The following is a 25,731-nucleotide window of genomic DNA, read 5'->3' on the forward strand; positions in this document are numbered from 1 at the left end:
TGCAAATTCCATGTGTCCAGGAAGCCCTTTACCTGTGTGGAGGCTGGGAAGGACATCCTGGCCACCTTGGGGTATCTCCATAAGCAGATGACTCATACTAGGGAAAGGCCAAACAAAATCACCGAATATGGGGTTGGCAGAAAATGTCATCAGAACTGGAGGGAATGCAAGAAAGCGTTGAGCTGCAAACAGACTCCTGTTCAGAACCAGGGTGTCCACACTGGAGAAAGGCCTTATGAGTGTAGTGAATGTGGGAAATCTTTTAGCTATACCTCCACCCTCAATTATCTTTGGAGACTTCAAACTGGAGACAGACCTTAGTTATGCAGGGAATGTGTAATTTCTTATAATGTGAAAAGCAAATTCGCCTGTTATTTTACCCTCAAAATGAGTTTATTCGGGAATAGCCAAAAGAATTGCAATTCAGGGTGTGCATGCTATGGTGAACCACAGGCAAATTTGGAAAACAAAAGAGGTGAGTTCATTTTATAGAGAAAAATTGGGAGTAGGGATTGGCTGTTCTAAAGGATAGTCCATTGGAAGAAAGTAACATTTCAGGGCAGCAAGGGCTTCACTGAGCTGCAGCATTTCTCATTGGCTGGGCTGTTGCTGGGTGGGGAGAGAAATCTTTCAGTAGTAAAGTAGTTTTGCTTCCTTTCAAAGATGCAAGAGTGTGTCTCTTCCAATCTAGTGTAATTGACCATGGGTGATAGTGTGTGAGAGCTCCCCCTACAGGCCTTCCTGGCTCCAATTTAGGTAAGATTTCTTTGATTATTTTCCACAATGGGAAATCTTTTAGCTATAGCTCCAGCTTCAATTTCATTGGAGACTTCACACTGGAGAAAGAACTTAGTTGTGCAAGAAATGTGCAATTTCTTTTTTTTTTAAAGATTTTATTTATTTATTTATTTCCCCCCAAAGCCCCAGTAGATAGTTGTATGTCATATCTGCACATCCTTCTAGTTGCTGTATGTGAGACGTGGCCTCAGCATGGCCGGAGAAGCGGTGCATCTGTGCACACCCGGGATCCGAACCCGGGCCGCCAGCAGCGGAGCGCGCACACTTAACCACTAAGCCACGGGGCCGGCCCAGAAATGTGCAATTTCATTGTTCATAACAAAAATGAAGCAAAGCCGCTGGACATCAGCATCATGGTGGAGTGAGATCCCCCCATTGAACTCTCTCCCTCTAAGACACAACAAAAAGGACGTTCGTATTCCAACAGAAGCTATTCACACAAAACAGGGGATGTCTGAGGCACCCAGGCAGCTGTACACCTGAGGACTGAGGTGCTGGAATCCCCAGAGTAAGTGGAAGGAGATAAGTGGAGCTCCCTTCCCTCCCCAAGGACTGCGAAACAGAGACTGAGACCATGTGGCTCTCAGAGTGGGGGAAGGGGCGGCTCACTGCATTAAAAATGGTGGTCTCCAAGACCCCTCACCAGATCACCTGTGGGGATCCCTCTATGGAAGGAGTGGAACTGTTGTGAGGGTACTTTCAAAAAGCTAGCCCATCAGAAGAGCAGAGAGCAACAGTGAGGTGAGACACCGCTGAGATCCAGAAGGTGAAAGTAAGCACCACTTTCCCACCTGGCCCACTTGACTGGTGCTTCAGCACAGTGGTGCTTCAGCTCAGCCCCATCCACAGAGGCAGCTGCCCCCAGGCACCTGGGCCCCACCAGCAGGGGCAGCATGGCTGTACCCCGCCTCCACAGACAGGGGCCCCCTGCTGCCCGGGCCCAACCAGCAGCAGGGTGACCTTTCGCCTCTGCACCAGAGGCAGCGGCAGCTCAGGCCCCACTGTGCCACAGTGCCAGCTGCTCTGGCTGGACTAAGCCATGGCCCCAGCTGCCCTGGCTCCACGGTGCCACGGCTGCAGCACCTTTGGCTCGACTGTGCCCTGCCCCCACCTCCTTCAGCTTGACCACAACCCCAAGTTCCAGCTGCTTCAGCTTGGCCTGTGCTCAGGCTTCAGCTGACTTGGCGCCAGCAACTTTGGCCCACCATACTCCAGCTCCAGCTTCTTTAGCCCAGTGGTGCTCCAGCTCCTCCTTTTTTGGCCCAGCAGCACTCCAGCTCCTGCTTCTTCAGCTCAGCTGCACTTCAGCTGCAGCTGCTTCAACCCACCCACACCTGAACCCCATCTGCTTTGGCCTTGCTGTGCTCCAGTCCCAGCTGTTCTCATGCCCCAGCTCCAGCTGTTCCCATGCTTCACCTCCAGCAACCTCCACTCAGCCGTGCCTCAAATCAGCCAAGGGCCGATGAGAGTGCCTGCGAATTGAGGCAGGCCAGAATACACAGCTCTTGACCCCCACCCAGCAGCAGCAAGAGGAAACTGTGACCATATATTTTCACTATGAGGAAAAGTAAGCCAAAATCCACAGGCACTATGCAAAAATATATTAAATCTCCATACCAAAAGGAAAATGACAAGCACCCAGAAGTCAACCCAGAAAGCATAGAAATGTATAACCTTAATGACAGAGAATTCAAAATAGCCATCATAAAAAAGCTTAATGAAATACAAGAAAATACAGACAGACAATTCAATGAAATCAGGAGTTTCTTCACAAAAGAGATTGAAACTATAAAAAAACCCAATCAGAAATCTTAGAGATGAGGGTCCGGCCTGGTGGCGTAGCGGTTAAGTGTGCGTGTTCTGCTGCTGGCAGCCCGGGTTCGAATCCTGGGTGTGCACCGATGCACTGCTTGTTGGGCCATGCTGTGGCGGTGTCCCATATAAAGTGGAGGAAGATGGGCACAGATATTAGTCCAGGGCCAGTCTTCCTCAGCAAAAAGAGAAGGATTGGCATGAATGTTAGCTCAGGGCTGATCTTCCTCACACACACACAAAAAAAGAAATCTTAAAGATGAAAAACACACTAGAGGAGATAAAGACAAATCTGGAAGCCTTAAGCATCAGAGCTGACAATATGGAGGAAAGAATTAGCAATATTGAGGACAGCAATGCAGAAATGCTCCAGATGGAGGAGGAAAGAACTAAGACTAAAAATAAATGAAGAAACTCTCTGAGAAATATCCAACTCAATTAGGAAATCCAACATAAGGATTATAGGTGTTCCAGAGGGAGAAGTGAGGGAAAAAGGAGCAGAGAACTTGTTCAAAGAAATAATATCTGAGAACTTCCCAAACCTGGGGAAGGAGCTGGAAATACCAGTGAATGAAATAAATAGATCTCCTAAATAGATCAACACGAAAAGACCCTCTCCAAAGCATATACTACTAAAGCTGGCAAAAGTCAATGACAAAGAAAAAATATTAAGGGCAGCTAGACAAATAAATAAATAAATAAATAACATACAAAGGATTTCCTATCAGGCTCTCAGCCAATTTCTCCACAGAAACTTTACAGGCTAGGAGAGAGTGGAACAATATATACAAATTTCTGAAGAACAAAAACTTTCAGCCAAGAATACTCTATCCAGCAAAAATATCCTTCAGATATGATGGAGAAATAATAACTATCTCAGATAAACAAAAGCTAAAGGAGTTCATTGCCATAAGACCCCCACTACAAGAAGTGATCGAGAAGGCCCTCATCCCTGAGGAAAAAAAGAAAAAGGGGATTCAAAGTTTTGAAAGAGGAGGAAAATAGTTCAACAAAACCAGAAAAATTGCAGTCCTCTGTCTAAATAGATTAGCAAACAGTTAATTATAAAATGAAAGATCAAGGGAAGGTAAGCACCAAGCATAAATATAACCTCATCATGTTAAACACGAACTCACAACACAAGAAGGAATAAGATGTGACAACAATAACTTAGAAGGGGAAGAGGAGAGGGATCGAATTGACTTAGTCTAAGGGAATAAGAGGCAATCAACAAATGGACTATCACATCCATGAGATTTTTTATACAAACCTCATGGTAACCACCAACCAAATAATCAGAACAGAATCACACATGATAAAGAAAGAGAAAACCAAGAGAACCCCCATACAGAACTACCAAACTGAATTGGTAGTCTGAAACACAGGGGATGAGAAATAAATGTAAAAGGACCGGAAAAAGAGCAATAAAATAACAAAAACAAGCCCCCATATATTAATAATTACCCTAAATGTAAATGGACTGAACTCTCCAATCAAAAGACACAGAGTGGTGGGATGGATTATAAAACAAGAACCAACAATATGCTGCCTCCAGGAAACGTATCTCAGCTCTAAAGACAAACACAGGCTCAGAGTGAAAGGATGGAAGACAATACTCCAAGCTAATGGCAAACAAAAGAAAGCAGGTATTACCATACTCATATCAGACAATGTTGACTTCAAGATAAAACAGGTAATGAGACACAAAGAGGGGCAATATATAATGATAAAAGGGACACTTCACCAAGAAGACATATCACTTTTAAACATATATGCACCCAATACAGGAGCACCAAGGTACATAAAGCAACTATTAACAAACCTAAAAGGAGATATTAACAACACAATAATAGTAGGGGATATTAACACCCCGCTCTCATCAATGGACAGATCATCCAGTCAGAAAATCAATAAGGAAATAGTGGACTTAAACAAAATACTTGATGGGATGGACTTAATACATATATATAGAGCACTCCCTCCAAACACAGCAGATTACACGTTCTTCTCAAGCACGCATGGAACATTCTCAAGAATAGACCATATGTTGGGAAACAAGGCATGCTTATATAAATTCAAGAAGATTCAAATCATAACAAGCATCTTTTCCAACCGTAATGCCATTAAGCTAGAAATCAACTACAAGAAAAAAATTGGGAAAGTGACAAAACTGTGTTGACTCAACAAAATGCTACTAAACACCCAATGGATCATTGATGAAATTAAAGGAGGAATCACATCATATCTGGAGACAAATGAAAATGAAAATACACCATACCAACTCACATGGGATGCAGCAAAAGCCGTCCTGAGAGGGAAACTCATAGCAATACAGGCCCACCTTAACAAACAAGAAAAAGCCCAAATAAGCAACCTCAAACTATGCCTAACAGAATTATAAAAAGAAGAAAAAGTGAAGCCTAAAGTCAGCAGAAGGAGGGAAGTAATAAAACTCAGAGTAGAAATAAATGAAATAAAAATAAAAAAACAGTAGAAAAGATCAATGAAACAAAGAGCTGGTTCTTTGAGAAGATAAACAAAATTGACAAACCCTTAGCCAGACTCACCAAGAAAAAAAGAGAGAAGGCTCAAATGAATAAAATTAGAAATTAAAGAGGAGAAATTACAACAGATACCACAGAAATACAAAAGATTATAAGAGAATACTATGAAAAACTATATGCTAACCAATTGGACAATCTAGAAGAAATGGAGAAATTCTTAGACTCATACAACCTCCCAAAACTGAATCAAGAAGAAATAGAGAACCTGAATAGACCAATCAAAAGTAAAGAGATCGAAACACTAATCAAAAACCTCCCAAAAAAGCATAGTCCAGGACCAGATGGCTTCTCTGGAGAATTTTACCAAACATTCAACAAAGACTTAATACTATCCTTCTAAAACTATTTCAAAGAGTGGAGGAAGATGGAACACTTCCTAACACATTCTACGAGGCCAACATCACCCTGATACTAAAGCCAGACAAAACAATACTAAGAAGGAAAACTACAGACCAATATCCCTGATGAACATACATGGAAAAATCCGCAGCAAAATATTGGCAATGCGAATACAGCAATATGTTAAAAAGATCATATGCCATGATCAAAAGTGATTTATACTAGGGACACAGGGATGGTTCTACATCCGCAAATCAATCAATGAGATACACCACATTAACAAAATGAGGAATAAAAACCACATGATCATGTCAATAGACGCAGAGAAGGCATTTGACAAGATCCAACATTGATTTATGATAAAAAATCTCAACAAAATGGTTATAGAAGGAAAGTACCTTAACATAATAAACGGCCATATATGACAAACCCACAGCCAACATCATACTCAATGTGGAAAAACTGAAAGCCGTCCCTATGACAACAGGAACAAGACAAGGGTGCCCGCTCTCGCCAGTCTTATTCAACATAGTACTGGAGGTTCTGGCCAGAGCAATTAGGCAAGAAAAAGGAATAAAAGGAATCCAAATAGGCAATGAAGAAGTGAAACTCTTGCTGTTTGCAGATGACGTGATCTTATATATAGAAAATGCTAAAGAATCCATTGGAAAACTATTAGAAATAATCAACAACTACAGCCAAGTTGCAGGGTATAAAATCAACTTACAGAAATCAGTTGCATTTCTATATACCAACAATGAACTAAAAGAAAGAGAACTCAAGAAGACAATCCCATTTACGATCACAACAAAAAGAATAAAATATCTAGGAGTAAATTCAACCAAGGAAGTGAAAGACCTATACAATGAAAACTATAAGACATTACTGAGTGAAATCAATGTTGACATAGAGAAATGGAAAAATATTCCATGCCCTTGGATTGGAAGAATAAACATAGTTAAAACGTCCATACTACCTAAAGCAATCTACAGATTCAATGCAATCCCAATCAGAATCCCAAGGACATTCTTCACAGAAATAGAACACAGAATACCAACATTCATATGGGGCAACAAAAGACCCCAAATAGCTAAAGCAATCCTGAGAAAGAAGAACAAAGCTTGAGGCATCACAATCCCTGACTTCAAAACATACTACAAAGCAATAGTAATCACAACAGCATGGTACTGGTACAAAAACAGACACACAGATCAATGGAACAGAATTGAAAGCGCAGAAATAAAACCTCACATCTATGGGCAGCTAATCTTTGACAAAGGAGCTAAAGACATACAGTGGAGAAAGGAAAGTCTCTTCAATAAATGGTGCTGGGAAAACTGGACAGCCACTTGCAAAAGAATGAAAGTAGACCATCTTCTTTCACCATACACAAAAATTAACTCAAAATGGATCAAAGACCTGAAGGTGAGACCTGAAACTATAAACCTCCTGGAGGAAAATATAGGTAGTACACTACTCGTCATCAGCCATAAAGGGATCTTTTTGAATTCCATGTCTACTCAGACAAGGGAAACAAAAGAAAAAATAAACAAGTGGGACATCAGATTAAAGAGCTTCTACAAGGCAAATGAAACCAGGATCAAAATGAATAGGGAACCCCCCAGCTGGGAAAAAATATTTGATAATTTTATTTATTTATTTTTCCCCCAAAGCCCCAGTAGATAGTTGTATGTCATAGCTGCACATCCTTCCAGTTGCTGTATGTGGGACGCGGCCCCAGCATGGCCGGAGAAGCGGTGTGTCAGTTCGCGTCCGGGATCCGAACCCGGGCTGCCAGCAGCGGAGCGCGCGCACCCAACCGCTAAGCCACGGGGCCGGCAGGGAAAAAATATTTGTAAACCATATATGTGACAAGAGATTAATCTCCATAATATATAAGGAACTCACACAACTGAACAACAAAAAAACAACACAATCAAAAAATGGGCAGAGGAAATGGATACTTCTCCAAAGAAGATATACAGATGGCCAATAGGCACATGAAAAGATACTCAACATCACTATCATCAGGGCAATGCAAATAAAAACCACACTAAGATATCATCTTACACCCATTAGAATGGCTATAATCACCAGGATGAAAAATAACAAATACTGGAGAGGCTGTGGAGAAATGAGAACCCTAATCCACTGCTGGTGGGAATCCAAACTGGCGCTGCCTCTATGGAAAACAGTATGGAGATCCCTCAAAAAATTAAAAATAGAAATACCTTATGATCCAGCTATCCCACTACTGGGTATCTACCCAAAGAACCTGAAATCAACAATCCAAAGAGGCTATCTATGTTCATTGCAGCATTATTCACTATGGCCAAGACATGGAAATAACCCATATGCCCCTCAACTGATGATTGGATAAAGAAGATGTGGTATATATATACCATGGGATACTACTTAGCCATAAAAAAAGACAAAATAATCCCATTTGCAACAACATTGATGGACCTGGAGGTATTGTTAAGCAAAATAAGCCAGAAAGAGAAAGACAAACAGTGCATGATTTCACTCATATGTGGAAGATAAACCAACACACGGACAGATAGAAGTGTTTGGTGGTTATCAGGGGCTAGGGGGCTGGGGGGTGGGCACAAGGGGTGGAGGGATGCACTTATATGGTGACTGACAAAGAATAATGTACAACAAAAATTGCACAATAAAAAAAATGGAGCAAAGCTGCCATGACTAACCATCAGTCTGATTTGAATCTCATACATCCAAACATTCTGGGTAGATTTCCCGTAAGTTTAATTTATGTGGGAAGCACGTGTGGCTGTGTTGCACTTTCTACCCTGCCCAGGGCCCTTCCCAGATTTATGTCACTACCAGTTTCTGTTGTTGAAGACATTTCACCCCTACCACTTGGCAGGTCCACACAGTGTGCATCAGTCACCACACCAATGTGCGCAGGGAAGCTGACCTCTGTTCTCTCTGGTATTGGAACAAATTAGGTGTAGCCTGAGGTCTTAGGGGGGTCTACAGTCCCTTCTCTCTGACTAGTTGTGCCATGGACCTCCCTCAGGTTTGTCCTAGAGGATACCTAACGAACTCTACTGGCACCTTGCAAGAAGGACTACCTTTTCAGGGACATGTTGATGTCACATGATATTTATAAAGAGTTTTTCCAGTTCCCAAGTCACCAACCCAAGAACTACCTGCCACAGATTGATTTGGTTGTAGAATAAGAAGGGCCCTATTGTTTAAGTCCTCTCTTTCTTGGGGGTTTTGTTCACTGTGTGGGGTGGGTTATAAACATATTTGGGCTCTGCAAACATTGCAATTTTTGTATAGTCCCAAACTTTCTGTGCCTCTGAGGGAACAGTATTACTGCACAAAATTGGGGTTCTCTTGTTCAATGGGCATGAAAAAGCCAGTTAATTACAGCATCAGCCTTTGGGAAAAGAAACAAGCTTTATTCTGTGAGATCAATCTGCAGGCAGACAGGGGGTGTGTGCCCTCACATCAGTCTCCTTGATTCAGGATTTGGGGCAAAATTTAAGAGGTTATGGAGAACAGGCTGGCACATGGAAGCACTGGCGGGACAAGTTTTGATTGGTGGGCCTCAAGTATTTATGGTAAGGTTCTAAACATTTATGATGAGGTTCTAAACATTTTTGTTGAGGTTCTAAACACTTATGGTAACATGGGGAAGGAATTCTAACACCAGATCTTCCTGAATGACAGATCCCTTGCTTCTGATAAGAGCCTGAATTTTAAATTCCAGTCACATCCCAGTCCTTCAGTTCCATGGGGAGGAGAATCTTGGGTTCTGCAGTCATTTCAGGTCAAGCTTTCTTCTGTGCATGCTCTGGCTACATGACTTCGCAAATGTTCTGAAAGACAATTTCTTAATTACTCTGTTGATAAGATGGAGTCAGTTGAACTGGTCCTGGATGTCCTGAGGTTACAGCAGCATTAGGGTAAAAAATGGCACGTGAGTTTTGGGCAAATTTGCTTTGCTTCCCATGGCATCTTAGGAAAGATTCGTCATCCTAATTCATGGCTTGCATGATCAGTTGCAGAAAGCAGTCTCCAGAAATCGCATAGGGCCCTTTAAGAAGGGGGTGAACCCTCCTACGCCCTTGGAGAGGTGAACACCGTTTCTGAACGCTGGAAGCGGTGGATCTTGACCTTTTCTCCTGGAGTTAGGTGCCGAACCCCCTCATTGCGGCCTTGGATCTTCGGCACTACATTATCCTGAATGCTCTGCCACGAAAGATGGCGTCGCTGAGCCAATGAAGTCTCACAAAAAAGGCATTTCCGTTTGAGCACAGAGGTCGGGCGGGACTTCCGGCGTTGTTGTTGACGCGGTCCTTTTGCGCGCTCTCTGGGGGTGTTTACGTCACGTTTGGGAGCCCTGCTGTGTCGGGGCGCTGAGGTGACGGGACCGAGGAGGCGTCAGGGGAGGCGCCGTCCCCGCTGCAGGGGGCGGCTCTGAGGCTCGGCGACGCCGCCCGCGGAACCCGCGCCAGGGCCGGGACAAGACCGCCGTGCCCGGGTCCCCTCCTCTCCCGCCGCTCCCGGCCCCGCTCCGCCCCGAGTCCGATGGCGGCGGCCGCGCGGAGGGAACCGGCTCAGTCAGTGCTCGTGCTCCGCGCCCTCCCCGCCCTCAGCCCAGCCCAGCCCTAGAGCCCCGAGTGCGGGCGCCGCTCACGGGCCGGCAGCCCAGGCCCCGGTGTCCGGGACGGGGAGGGGGCCTGTTTCTGAGAGCCGGGGTGACGGGTGTGGGAGAGGGTCCCAGGGGAGGGCCCGGCGGGGGAAAGGCCTGGAGGGGTGACTGAGCCGGGAACATCGGAGAAAACTGGGGTCCATGTTGGTTTCAGGGAACACAGTTTGGGTAGAGTCGCACCTGCAGTGGCGGGCTGAGGAGTTGCACCGTCCTCCTCAGGGCCCCGGGAGCCGTGGAGAATTTTGAGCAAAAAAGAAACATGATCTGAGTGAGGCTTTGAAAAATCCGGCAAAGATAGTTTAGCAGAAGATCAGACTATAGTGGGTGAGGAAAACATTGAGGCAGAGAAAAGTTGAGTTGTATTCCAAGGACACACAACGGGCAAGGGGCAGCACAGAGATTAGACAGTCCACCCGAGGTTACCTGGCTCTGGGGCCTGGCAAGAGTAGGGGGAAGGCCAGAGCCCGTGGAGCACGGCCATGGTCACATCCCTCTAAGACCTGCCTCTTCCCACAGGTTTCCGTGGCTGCAGAAGTGCTTGTGGACAGGTAAGTGGAAGGTTGTCCCAGTCCTTCACTAGTCCCATCCCATATTTTCTCCAGATTTGTGGTGTCATGAGACTCTTCACCTGCTGCTCTCCCAGCCCTTGGGATTGAGGACCCCGGAGGATCCCCAAGCTCAGGGTCCTGAGTCTAGGCCAGGGATTGTGTTGCGGTTCTCATTTGGGGCCATCAATGGGAAGAAGTGTGGAAGCTTATCACAAGAACAGGTACCAGTATGTGGAACTGCTGGAGGTGAGGCGGAGCTGGTTCAGGGAATTGCAGGTCCCCTTTCTTTCTGGTGAGAGCAAACTGGGGATGGGAATAGGGATGGGGATGGGGATGGGACGGGGGGCAGAAGTAAGGCTTGGAACCACTGCCTATGAAGTTAGGCATCTATTCTGGAGACCATGGGAGCTCTAGATCAGAGGAGGGAGGTGATCTTATCTAGGTCTTAACAGGCTCCACCTGGTTGCAGAGTGGAAAACAGGGTGAACACAGTGATTAATGGGAGTGTGAGGAGAGATCAGACACCAATGGCATCAGGGTCTGGTATCTTCTCTGATTTGGGGATCTTGGGAGGAGAATGGACATGGGGTAGATGTGTGGTGAGATAGATTGTGGGTCTGCAGGAGTGAGGCCATTCATGGTTTCGTTGTCTCTATCCTGGCAGGGAAGTGTGACCCTTGAGGATGTGGCCCTATACTTCTCCTGGGAGGAATGGGATCTCCTTGATGAGGCTCAGAGACATCTGTAGCATGATGTGATGCTGGAGAACCTTGTACTTACATCCTCGTTGGGTAAGGCCCTCACACCCACCCCCGTGCCCTGGTCGACGCTCTGCCTTTCTGTTTTCCCCAGGGGAAGCTGTGTCTTTCTTGCTTGTGAACCATGGGCACTGCTTCCTTTCCCAGTTCCCTGGGTAGGTGCTGTGGTTACTAGGGCTTGGCTGAGTGCATCCCTACTTCTCTTCCCTTATCACCCCAACGCCTAATTCCCCAAAGCCTCACAGGGAAGGATTTGGGATCAGTAGTCTTGAGTTCAACCTAATGGATCACACATGGTCACTACTTTCACAGACTGTTTCTTGCCAGATCCTCCTCCAAGGTTCTTTTCCCTTTTTCTAATTGTGGTAAAGTATACCTAACAAGAAATTTATCATATCTAAGTGGCATTACTACATTCTCAGTGTTGTGCAACCATCACAGTCATGCATCTACAGAACTTTTTTATCTTGGAAACTGAAACTACACATTAAACAGTTCCTCCCCCTATCCACTGGCAGCCGCCATTTTAACTTTCTGTCTCAATGAATTTGATTACCATAAGTATCTCATATGGGTATAATACAGTAGTTGTCCTTCTCTGTTTTGCTTATTTCGCTTAGCATAATATCTTCAAGGTTCATCTAGCCTGTGTCAGAATTTTCTTTTTTTTAGGACCTAATAATGTTCTAATGTATGTGTGTACCACATTTGTCCATTCATCCATCGATGGACAGTTGGGTTGCTTCCATCTTTTAGCTCTTGTGAATAATACTGCTAGGAACATGGGTGTACGAATATCTTTTAGTGTCCCTGCTTCAATTCTTTTGGCTATAATACCCAGAACTGGATTGCTGCATCGTATGATAATTGTATTTTTAATTCTTTGAGGAACCACCATGCTGTTTTCCATACCATCTGTGCCATTTTATAGATTTTTTTTTTTTAATTCATTTTTCCCCCCAAAGCCCCAGTAGACAGTTGTATGTCGTAGGTTCACATCCTTCTAGTTGCTGTACGCGGGACTCGGCCTCGGGTTGGACGGAGATGTGGTGCCTTGGGGCGCGCCCGGGATCCGAACCCGGGCCGCCAGCATCAGAGCGCGCGCACTCAACCGCCAAGCCACGGAGCCGGCCCGATCTGTGCCATTTTATAATCCCACCAGCAGTGCACAAAGGTTCCAATTTCTCGGTCCTTGCCAACACTTGTTGTCTGCTTTTTTTTTTGATAATAGCCATCTTGATGAGCCTGAAGTTGTTTCTCATTTTGGTTTTGATTTGCCTTTCCTTAACGATTGGTGGTGTTGAGCATCTTTTCATGCACTTATCGGCCATTTGTATATCTTCTTTGGAGAAATGTCTATTCTAGTCTTTTGCCCATTTTTGAATCAACTTGTTTGGTTTTTTTGTGGTGAGTTTTAGGAGTTCTCTCTATATTCTGGATATTAATCGCTTCTCAGATATGTGCTTTGCAAATATTTTCTCCCATTCTGTGGGTTGCTTTTTTACTATGTTCATAGTGTCTTTTGATATACAAAGTTGTTCATTTTGATGAAGTCCATTTTGTCTATTTTCCTTTTGTTGCTTGTGCCTTTGATGTCATGTCCAAGGAATCATTGCTGAATGCAATATCATGAAGCTTTTCATCTATGCTTCCTTTTAAGAATTTTATAGTTTTAGCTCTTAAGTTTAGATCTGTGATCCATTTTGAGTTAATTTTTGCATATAGTGTGAAGTAAGAGTCTCTTCATTCTTATGCATGTGGATATCCAGTTTTCCCAGCATTGTGTCTTTAAAAGTCTGGCCTCTTTGTTGAAACTCAGTTGACCATATATATATATGGACTCTCTTTTCTATTCCGTTGGTCCACATATCTGTCTTGATGCCAGTATCACGCTGTTTTGATTACTGTGGCTTTGCACTAAAATTTGAAATTAAGAAGTGTGACTCCTCCAACTTTGGTCTTTTTCAAGATTATTTTGGCTGTTCATTGTCCTTTGAGATTCCATATGAGTTTTAGGATGAATTTTTCTATTCATTGAATATTTCTATTTGAAAAAACGTCATTGGGCTTTTGATAGGATTACATTGAATCTGTGGATGGCTTTGGGTAGTATTAACATCTTAACAATATTAAGTATTCCAGTCCATGAATATAGGTGTCTTTCTATTTATTAATGTCTTTATTACCTTTTAGCACCGTTTTGAAGTTTTTAGTGTCCATGTCTTTTACTTCCTTGGTTAAGTTAATTTCTAAGTATTTTACTCTTTTGATACTATTATAAGTGGAATTGTTTTTCTTTTCGGTTTGTTCATTATTAGTGTACGGAAATACAACTGATTGTTTTGTGTTCTATTTGTATCCTGTTACTTTTCTGAGTTCATTTATCCTAACAGTTTTTTTGGTGAAATCTGTGTGTAATGTATTCCTGAGCAGAAATCATTTTACTTCTCCCTTTCCCTTTTGGATGCCTTCCATTTCTTTTTCTTGCCTAATTATTCTGTCTAGAACTTCCAGTACAATGTTGAATGGTAGTGGTGAAAGCTGACATCCTTTTCTTGTTCCTGAGCTTGGAGGAAAAACTTTGTCTTTTACCATTGAATGTTAAAATTAGCTGTGAATTTTTAATCTTTTGCTTCTATTGTGTTAAGGTAGTTTCCTTGTATTCCTAGATTGTTGAGTATTTTCATCATGAAAAGGTGTTAAATTTTGTCAGATGCTTTTTGTGCATCTATTGAGATGATCATATGATTTTTTCCTTAATCTGTTAATGTGATATATTACATTGATTGATTGTATGTTGAACCATCCTTGCATTCTAGGAATAAATCCCAGTTGGTTGTGGGGTATAATCCTTTTAATATGCTGCTGCATTCAGTTTGCTAGTATTTTGTTGATTTTTTTTTTTTTTTAATGAGGAAGATCAACCCTGAGCTAACATCAATGCCAGTCCTCCTCTTTTTTTGCTGAGGAAGATTGGCCCTGAGCTAACATGCATGCCGATGTTCATCTACTTTATATGGGACGCCGCCACAGCATGGCTTCACAAGTGGTGTGTCAGTGCGCACATGAGATCCGAACCTGCCAACCCCGGGCCGCAGAAGTGGAGCATGCGCACTTAACCGCTTGCGCCACTGGGCAGGCCCATTGTTGATGATGTTTGCTTCAATGATCATCAAGTATATTGGTCTTGCGATTTGTCAGTGCATGCCCAGGATCTACACCACAGGGCTGGCCCATAGACTGAGTTTAGAAGTGTTTCCTGTTCATGTTCTTGCAAGAGTTTGAAAAGGAAAGGTATTAGTTCTCGTTAAATGGTTGATAGAATTCACTAGTGAGGCCATCAGGTCCAAGGCTTTTCTTTGTCAAGTTTTTGATTAGTGATTCAGTCTCCATAACTAGTACTTTCTTAAAATCTCTTTTGTTTCAAAGGAGTTGATAGTAATGTGCCCACTTTCATTTTGGTATTTTGAATCTTCTAATTTTTTTTTTTTTTAGTCAATTTAAGGTAAAGGTTTGTCAATTTTTTTTTTTTTTTTTTTTTTTATTGCAGTAACATTGGTTTATAACATTGCAAAAATTTCAGGTGTACATCATTGTACTTCTATTTCTGCATGGACTACATCATGTTCACCACCAAAATACTAATTACAACCCATCACCACACACATGTACCCAATTATCCCTTTCACCCTCCCCCCTCCCCCCTTCCCCTCTGGTAACCACCAATCCAATCTCTGTCCCTATGTGTTTGTTTATTGTTGTTATTATCTACTACTTAATGAAGGAAATCATACGGTATTTGGCCTTCTCCCTCTGACTTATTTCACTTTGCATTATACCCTCAATGTCCATCCATGTTGTCACAAATGGCTGGATTTCGTCATTTCTTATGGCTGAGTAGTATTCCATTGTGTATATATACCACAGCTTCTTTATCCATTCGTCCCTTGATGGGCACTTAGGTTGCTTCCAAGTCTTGGCTATTGTGAATAAGGCTGCAATGAACACAGGGGTGCATGTACCTTTGTCAATTTTGATAGCCTTTTTAAGGAACCAACTTTCCGTTTTGTTGGTTTTTCTCTATTGTTTTTCTCTTCTCTATTTTATTTATCTTGGCTCTAATCTTGTATATTTCTTTTTTTCTGCTAGCTTTGGATTTAGTTTGTTCTTTTTGTAGTTCCTTATATTGTAAAGTTAGGCTGTTGATTTGATACTTTTCTCTTTTTTCAATGTAATTGTTTATAGTTATAAATTTCCCCCTTAGTACTAGTTTTGCTGCGTCACACAATTGTTGGTATATTGTGTTTCATTTTCGTTTATCTCTAAGTATTTTCTAATTTGTCTTGTTATTCTTTGACCCATTGATAGTTTAAGAGTGTGTTGTTTAATTTCCACAGATTTGTGAATTTTCCAGTTTTCCTTCAGTTTTTGATTTTTAGCTTCATCCCATTGTGGTCAGAAAAGGTGTTTTGTATGATATCTACTTTTTTAAATCTATTGAGGCTTATTTGTGGCATATGGTTTATCCTGGAAAATGTCCTATGTGCACTTCAGAAGAATGTATATTCTGTTGTTGTTGAATAAAGCATTCTGTATGTGCTTCTTGGATCTAGCTTGTTTAGTGTGTTGTTCAGGTCCTCTGTTTCCTTACTACTCTATGTTTATTCTATCTATATTTGAAAGTGGGTTATTGATGCCTCCAACTATGAATGTAGCACTACCTGTTTCTCCCTTCGTTCTGTCAATTTTTGTTCATATGTTTGCTGGTCTCTTACTGGGTGCATAAATGTTTATACCTGTTATATTTCCTTGTATATGGAATCTTTTATTAATATATAACATCCGTATTTGTCTCATAAACTTTTTGCTGTGAAGTGTCTATTGTCTGATACGAATATAGCCACTCCTGCTCTCTGGGTTACTATTTGCATGGAATATGTTTTCCTAAACTTTTACTTTCAATTTATTTGTGGCTTTGGGTCTAAAGTGTGTCTTATAGACAGCATATGGTTGGATCATGTTCTTTTATCCATTCTACCAGTCTTTGTCTTTTGCTTGGAGAGTTTAATCCGTTTACATTTAGAGTAATTGCTGATGAGGAGGGACTTCTGTCATTTTGCTATTTGTTTTCGGTATGCCTTATAGCTTTTTTTGTCCCTTATTTCCTGTATTATTGTCTTGTTTGTTCAGTTCGTTTTTTGTAGTGAAATGTTTTAATTGTTTTGTTATTTCCCTTGTGTACTTTCTGTAGCTATTTTTTTTTGTAGTTACTATGGGGATTACATCTAACATTCTGAAGTTGTAACACATAATTTGAATTTATACCACTTTAGCTTCAATAATGTTTTTTAAAAACCTCTCCTTCTATACAGCTGCATCCCCACCTCTTTCAGTTTTTAATGTCACAAAATTACATCTTTAATGTTGTGTGTCCAAAAACTTAGACTAATAATTGTTTTTTATGTATTACTCTCTTAAATAATGTAGAAAACAAAATGTGGAGGTATAAACTTAAGTTACAATAAAACTAGCTTTTATAGTTGTGAATGTATTTAACTTTATCAGATATCTTGTATTTTTTTAAATGGTTTTGGGTTAACATATACCATCCTTTTATTTCAATCTGAAGGACTCCCTTTAGTTTTTCTTGCAGAACATATTTAGTAGTAAAGAATCTCCTCAACGTTTATCTGTGGTGCCTTAATTTCCACCTCATTTTTGAAGGACAGTTTTGCTTCATAAGGGATTCTTAGTTGACAGGTTTTCTTTTTTCTTTCAACACTTTGAATATGTCAACCCACTGCCTGCTGGCCTTCAGGGTTTCTAATGAGAAATTTGCTGATAATGTTATTACGTGATGAGTCACTTCTGTCTTGTTGCAGTCAAGATTTTCTCTTTGCTTTTGGCTTTTAACACTTTGATTATAATGTGCCACAATGTGAGTGTCTGAGTTTATCCTGCTTGAAGTTTGCTGAGATTCTTAGGTGTTAATCCTTTTTTCATCACGTTTGGCAAGTTTTCAGCCATTATTTCTTTAAATAAGCTCTTTGTCCTTTTGTCTCTCTCTTCTCCTTCTGGACTAACACATTGTGTATGTTGGTCCATCTTATGGTATTCCATAGGTCTTTATGCTCTGTTCACTTGTGTTCAATATTTTTTTTTCTATTCCTCAGATTTGATATCTTTAAGTTCACTGATTGTTTATTTTGCCTGCTGAATTCTGCTTTTGAATCTCTCACGTGATTTTTTTCATTCAGTTACTATACTTTTCAGCTCCAAAATTTCTTTTCAATTAGTTTTTATTTTTTCTCTTTCTTGATATTTTCATTTTGTTTGTGAAACATTTTCTTGACTTTGTCCACATTTTTTTCTAGTTCTTTGAGCATCTTTTAGACAATGTTTTTAAAGTCTTAGGTGCACCACCTGGTGGTTCTCAGCAACAGTTTCTCTTGATTTGAGTTTCTCTCTAGAATGGGCCATATTTTCCCTTTGCTCTGTGTGTCTTGTGATTTTTGATTGAAAATTGGACATTTCTGTCTTATGATGTGGCAACTCAAGAAATCCGATCCTCCTTGCCCCAGGGTTTGCCAGGGGTTTTGTGGTTATTTGTTTTTTTAATGGTTGTAGGGTGTCTCTGTGCTGGAGATTAGTGTGAGGTGAAAAGTTAAGATCTTCTCAGGTGTTTTCTGAGCCTGTGCCTTTCAGTGGGCATGCACGGTGATCTTCTAAATTCCCCCATGTATATGATTGATTTTGAATGTCCTAGTTCTTGAATTTCTGCCTCCTGAAAGGGGAATAATAGAAAACTGAAGGGAGAGCAGGTGGAGGGAATAGATGCCTGCCCTTTAAATCCTCTGTGAAATCAGAGCACAGATCCCTGATATTTAGACAACAGGGTCCTATTGCCCACCCTAGCTCCTGGAAGCTGCTCCAGGAACATGGGCATGGCTGCCTGCCTTGGGGCTCAGAGTTAGCGAACTGGGGGAGTTGGGAGATGGATAACTGATATCATGCTCAGAGTGTGTTGCAAGCCTTCAGTAGACTCAAGAGTTGTAAAATATATCAGATTAATTCTGCCAGTGCACTGTGGTCCAAGTGGAGAGACAGATTCCTGGTGTTTACTACTCACCATCTTTTTTCTAGCTGTGCCTGGAGGTACTTTTTGTGGTGTTTAAATATCTTTCCCGTGATCTGTTGTGGGCTGAGTTGTTCTGGTCCAGTATTGGCTACTGACTTGTCCTGTCTTTCCCTTAGGATTTGGATCTTCCAGGCACCATGCAGTTGGTTAGCTGGGGCAAGGGGAAGAGTCCTCTATGCTTCACAGGATGGCCGTGATTCCAGTCTCAACAAGATGTGCTCACAAGGGGCGTGACCCAGGTGAATGGTGATTGGGAGAGGACATGACGTCAGGGTTGTATTCACAACATCCCAGGAACCTGTCCTACTTGACTTGTATTCAGTGCCACTGCCAGTGGCTATACTTCACTTTTACCTTCTCTTTTCCATTCTTGACACTGTTGCAACTAGTCCTTTTTGCTAGTCATTTTTATTCTGATTCCAGCTCAGGGCTAATCCCCATTCTCTGGACTGCTTATCTCGCTCCTCACACTGCTGCCTCCACAGTGCTTTCCAACATTGTTGTGTCCTGAAGTGTGCATATGTCTTTGAACACTAGTTACTTTGTTCCAGTCAGATTTTCCTGGGCCTGGATGTAGACTTCTGCACAGCATTACACGTTACCAGCACACATAAAGCTGCTAAAAACTGTTGACAGAAGAATGAGTTGTAGAACGTGCCTTTCACCCTGGGCCATGCCCTTGTCTTGTGTCCTGTGCTGGGTAGGCCTGTCAAGTTCTGTGACCTTAGGGACCCAGTAGTGCATAACAGCTGCTTCCCCAAACAGACCTGAACTCCATTTTACTGAAAACAGTCATGCGCTCTGGTCCTTGAACCTGTCACGTGTGCATTTGTGATGGTTCTACCCCCTCCCAATAAAGTCAATATGTCCTTCACCGTCACTTCTTTGCTTTCAAGTTGTTGGCATGGAATGAAAGATGAAGCACCTTCTGAACAGAGCATTTCTGTACAAGCAGTGTCACAGATCAGGACTCTTAAGGCAGATTGGTCTTCCCAGAAAGCCCACACCTTTGAGATGTGTGCCCCAATCTTGAGAGACATTTTGCATTTAGCTGTGCACCAGGGCACGTATCTTGAGCAGAAAACATACACATGTGGGAAACAGTTCTTTGTTACTGCCAGCCTTCAACAGGGGCAGCACGTTAGAAACCCAACAGAAGTAACATGGACAGAGCATCGTTTATAAAGGGCTACACAGTCCATGCATCAGGGAAATCCGTTACATGTGAGGAGATTGGGAAAGACTTTTTAGCCAGCATGGGATTTATCTATCAACAGCTCACTTACACCAAGGAGGAGCCAAACAATAGTAACACGTGTGAGTCTGTCTTTCACTGTGGAAAAAGTCATCACAACTGGGGAGAATGCAAGAAAACCTTCAGCTGCACAGACACACTTGTTCAGGACCAGAGAGTCCTTGCTAGACTCTTTGGGCTTTATGAGCTCAACAAATGTGGGAAAGCCTGCACCAGAAGACGTAATCTCACTCAGCACCAGGAAGTTCACAGTGAAGAAAGGCCTTATGAATGCAATGAATGTGGTAAATGCTTTACTTACTACTCCAGCTTAATTATACATCAGAGAGTTCAAACTGGAGAAAGGCCTTATGCATGTGGTGAATGTGGGAAGTCCTTTAGCCAAAACTACAGCCTCAGTAGCCATAGGAAAGTTCATACTGGAGAAAAGCCTTATGAGTGCAAGGAATGTGGGAAATCCTTTAGCTAAAAGTCCAACCTCATTCAGCATCAGAAAGTTCACACTGGAGAAAGGCCTTATGAGTGTAGCGAATGTGGGAAATTCTTTAAGCAAAGCTCTAGCTTCGGTTCACATCGGAAACTCCATACAGGAGAAAGGCCTTATGAATGTGGGGAATGTGGAATATCTTTCAGTCATAGCTCTAACCTCAAGGACCATTGGAGAGTTCACACTGGAGAAAGACCTATTGAGTGCAGTGAATGTGGGAAATCCTTTAGCTGCAAATCTAACCTTGTTAAACACCTGAGAGTTCACACTGGAGAAAGGCCTTATGAGTGTGGGGAGTGTGGAAAATCCTTTAGCCATAGCTCCACCCTCATTCCACACCAGAGAGTTCACACTGGAAAAATGCCTTATGAGTGCAGTGAATGTGGGAAATCCTTTAGCTGCAAATCTGACCTCATTCAATACCAGAGACTTCACACTAGAGAAAACCTTAGATGTACAGAAGGTATTCAGTTTCCTTTTAATGTAATTAAGATGGAGGAACTTGTGAGGGAGTCATCTTCCTGAATTAAAGAGAATCCATTCAAAAAGTTTCAGTAGGGAGAGTCTCCTTAAGTTCCAGACATGGGAATCTTTAAGGAGCTGTGTTCAACTTTCCAACCTGCCCAGGGCCCTTGCCGGATTTATGTCACTGCCAGTTTCTATGGCAGAATTCATTCCACCTCTGCCACCTGACAGGTCCACACCTGGTGGTGGTCCACCTCTGCCACCTGACAGGTCCACACCTGACCACACCTTGTCAGGTGTGCATTGGTTACCACCCCAGTATGCTCAGGGAAACTGGCCTCTATTCCCTCCTCACTTGCTGGAGGATACTCTGAATTCTGCTGGTGACTTGTCAATAACGACTACATTTTCAAGGACATGTCTGTTTCATGTGACACTTATCTTGGATTTCCCAGCACCCAAGGCAACAACCTGGGAACTGCCTGCCTTGTATTTCTTTGGTTTTTACAGTGACAAAGGCATTATTGTTTATGCCACCTTTGATCTTGGCGTTCTATTCACTGTGTGAGATGTTTTGAAAACAGTTGGGCTCTGTCAGCATTAAGGAGTGAACAGCTTTTGTGGGGGTCCAATGCTTTGTGTGCCTCAGAGACAACAGTATGATGGAAGAATATACCACTCTTTCCAGTTTTTGGCCTCATTTACATTATTGCTCAAGATCTCCTAGGAAAGACTGCAGGGCTTTGTGGTCCTAATTTGTGGACTGGGTGTCAGGATTTCTGGGCTCAGAGAACACCCTGGGGAGTCAGGAAGTTGTGACAACCTCCACTGCTTCTGGGAACAACATGAATTGTTTTTCTTGTTCACAGTAGATGTTGTAAACAATCAGCAATATTGAGGGGAATCTCTACCTGAGGTCCTACAAGGGAGCCATGTGTCCTGATACCCGGAATTCACTAGGTTAGTGTCACTATGAGACTACAGGGCACTGGGGGAAGCCTAATTTGGTACAGTAACACTGGAGTGGAGGAGACTGCAGCTATACAGATGGAATGTCCCTTCTAATGTATCAATAAAGAGTCCAGTGACTGAAGTATCACTGCGCAGAAATTCTTGGGACCTCCAGGCATATATATCTTTTGTAGTTGAGGTCATTGTCAAAGAAAACGCTATTGATTTTGTGAATTCCCTTAGCCTTTCTGGGATGTTCACCAAAAGTCCATTGCCACACAGGCAGGAAAACAAGCATAGATTGAAATGAGATCCCTTAGTCCAGCAGTGTGGCTCTGTGACCTAGACAGCATTCCTGTTGAGTCAGGTGGAAATGGACTTTGTTCCTTATCAATATTTGCCACCACTAAGGCAAGGCTGCTCCTTGAAGATCATCAGGAAAGAGAGTCAATATAGAATTATCAAAGCTTATTTTCTGAAGAGAGTAGGAGATCTAGATTTTTCTATTGAACTATTTTGTAAAGTTTTATTCAGATATAGTTGACATGCAATATACTGCATCTATTTGAAGTGTACAATTGTTTAATTTTGATATACATAAATAAGCCTATGAAACCTCCTAATCATGATAATGAATATGGCCATCACCCCTAGTGTAATCTCATGCCATTTTATAACCTTTCCCCTCTGCAGACCTCTAGGCAACCATTGATTTACCTTCATTTATAATAGATTAGTTTGTATTTTCGAGAATTTTATGTGATTTGATTCATAAAGTATCTTTTTCTGGTTTCACTCATGGTTCATAATTATTTTGAGATTCTTCAATGATGCTTATTTGAGTAGTTAATTCTTTTTATTGTTGAGTAGTATCTTTTCTATGGAGATAATATTTGTTTATCCATTCATCTGTTTTCAGACATTTGGGTTATTTCTAGTGTTGGCTATTGAAAATAGAGCTGCTGGAACATTTGTGTGTGATACTCTATGTGTACATATGCATGTTTCACTTCTCTTGTGAAGTGAACATTCAGTACAATGCCTGAGTCATAGGATGAATGTTTTAATTAAGAAACTGCTGAACTGTGGTCTAAACTGGTCATTTACTTTTTCATACCCACCGGGGTGTGTGAGAGTTCTGTTTCTTCTACACCCTTGGCAATACTTGGTATGGTCAATTGTTTGAATTTATCTTTTTAATAAGCAAGCAGTAGTTTTAATTGCATTTCCCTAGGGATTCATGATTTGAGCATTTTTTTCATGTATTTGCCATCTGTACATCTTTTATGATAAAATATCTGTTCACATATTTTGCCTTATTATGTGAATTATGGCTATTTCCCTTTTAACAAACAAGTCGTTTTTGTTTCTCAGTGTTTTTTTTTTTTTTTTTTTGTGCTAGGCACAATGTAGTGACCTTGTACGTCATATACTTTTAAATTTAATCTGCATTATTCACATTCTCAAGGCTAGACTTTCAATAATATAATTAATTAAATCCTGGTTCATAGTATTTGCCAATTTCCCTGGCGTAAATATTCCCACCATGGCCAATTTCAAACTCCAAACATGATGCCACTGAACATGGAGTTGGGCAGAGTTGCCAGAGGCACACCATTTTATTTCCATCATACTGATCCTGTAGCTGCAAATAACGTTGAGAACATAGATGATAATGAAACTGAGTAAAAAGATTAGGAATGGCAAGTTTTGAATACTTATTTAATGGAGGTATAATTGACTTAAGATATAAACCAAACATTATAAGATGTACATTTTGATGTTTTAATACATACACACCTGAAATCAGTAATTTCATTGAAAACATAAAAGATACTCTATAAAATTGACAATAATTCAGGAGTGATGTCAACAACATGGTGGAGTCAGCTGTTCCCTTTGTCTGTCCCCCTTTGAACTACAACTAAATAGACATTCATTGATCAGCAGAGGATACCCATACAGCACATTAGGATGCCTGAGTCACTGAGCTATACATCTAGATGGATGGACTATCCCTGGGGAGGTGGTGGAGATAGCTGAGCACTCTCTGGCCCCCAGGCAGCCCAGTATACACGTGCAACTGTTCTCCCAGCTGGAGCTCTCAGCACCACTGCTGCCCTGCTGGTAGCGCACCTCAGTGCGACTGCGGGAGCAAGTGATGGCAGCCCTGAGCCCCTGTGTGATTGCTTCCTCGTACGGTGGGACAGGGCACGTTGCTGTGCAGTCCATGGGGAGTGTCTCAGGCTTGTACCCAATGGGGAGGCCCAACCCACTAAGCACAATGGCTGGTGTGACCTAGGAGCAGGTGGTGGCAGATCTCCATGCCCAGGCGAATGAGTTCCTGGCAGCCGTGAATGCCCGTAGTACCACTGTGAGCTTGAAGGGGGCAGCATGACATGGCAGGACTGGGCACAGGTGGCAGCAGCCCTGAGGCCCCACGTGATTGCTCTCTGGGCCAGTGGGAGAGCCTACAGTGCCACCGTGGTACCAGGGAGTGGATCTGGCTCAGACCCAGTGAGGAGGCCTCAACCACCAAGCACAACAGCTAGTGCAACCTAGGAGCAGATGGTGGCAGATCCTGTGCGCCTAGATGAAGAAGCTCCCTCTTGCCATGAATGCCCACAGTACCACTGTGTCCCCAAAGTGGGGAGTGCGTCTTGGTGGGACTGTGGGAGCGTCAGTGGCAGCCCTGAGCCCACACGTGATTGCTTTCCCATTCAGTGGGAGAGCCCACAGGGCCACTGCGGTCCCAAGGAGTGGCCCAGGCTTGGACAGGCACAGCTGACAGGGATCATGGTGGGCTCAGAATACACAGCTGCCCCTCCAGTGGCGTCAGGTGGAACTTGTGACCAGATACTATCACTATGCAACAGCACAAATCCACTCCATCAAATAGTACGAAGAAATATTAATACCCCAGAACAGAAGAAAAAACACAAACACCCAGAAATTAATCCTGAAGGCACAGAAATCTACAATCTAAATGACAGAGAATTCAAAACAACTATCAGAAAAAAACTCGAGTTACAAGAGAACTCAGAAAGACAGTTCAATGAAAGCAGGGACAAAACTAATGAACAGAGAGAATTCTGGACAGAAGAGATTGAAACTATAAAGAAAAACCAATCAGAAATGTTGGAGATGAAAAACAGTGGATGAGATAAAGAAAAATCTGGAGTCCTTAAATAACAGAACTGATATTATGGAGGATAGAATTAGCAATCTAAAGGAGGGAATATAGAAATGCTTTAGATGGAGGAAGAGAGAGTACTAAGATGAAAAAGAAATAAATTCTCTGAGAAATTTCTGACTCAATAAGGAAATGTAACGTAAGACTTATAGGTATTCCAGAGGGAGAAAGGAGCAGAGAGCTTGTTCGAAGAAATAATAGCTGAGAACTTCCCAAACCTGGAGAAGAAGCTGGAATTACATATAAATGAAACCAATAGAACTCCTAATTACATCAATGGAAAAAGACCTTCTCCAAGGCATATATTAGTAAAACTAGCAAAAGTCAATGACAAAAAATATAAAGGGCAGCAAGGTAGAAGGAAATAACCTACAAAGGAACCCCTATCAGGCTTTCAGTGGATTTCTCAGCAGACACATTATGGTCTAGGAAAGAGTGGAATGATATATTCAAAATTCTGAAAGACAAAAACTTTCATCCAAGAATACTATATCCAGTGAAAACACCCTTCAGATATGATGGAGAAATAAAAAGTTTCCAAGATAAACAAAAGCTCAGGGAGTCCATTGCCACAAGAACCCCCCATAAGATATGACCAAGAAGGCCCTCATACCTGAAAAAAAAGAAGAAAGGTTTTACAAAGCCTTGAGCGAGGAGACAAATAGGCAGACAAAATCAGAAAATTGTTAACTCCCTATGACAACAGATTAGCCAACACTTAATTATAACTCTAAAG

The 25,731-nt window shown here is 42.1% G+C and overlaps 1 protein-coding gene across 1 annotated transcript; it reads left to right on the forward strand.

Moving 5' to 3' along the window:
* The first annotated feature begins 10,114 nt into the window (after positions 1-10,114).
* LOC101391197 (uncharacterized) lies at positions 10,115-23,169 on the forward strand. The gene is given in 3 exon segments (XM_087420991.1): positions 10,115-11,040; positions 11,413-11,539; positions 18,761-23,169. A coding segment is annotated over 1 exon segment (1,104 nt). The 5' UTR covers positions 10,115-11,040; positions 11,413-11,539; positions 18,761-19,807; the 3' UTR covers positions 20,912-23,169.
* The last annotated feature ends 2,562 nt before the right edge of the window (positions 23,170-25,731 follow it).

The sequence above is a fragment of the Ceratotherium simum genome, chromosome 33 (assembly GCF_057802395.1).
Source record: "Ceratotherium simum simum isolate JZ-2026a chromosome 33, ASM5780239v1, whole genome shotgun sequence".
NCBI lineage: Eukaryota > Metazoa > Chordata > Mammalia > Perissodactyla > Rhinocerotidae > Ceratotherium > Ceratotherium simum.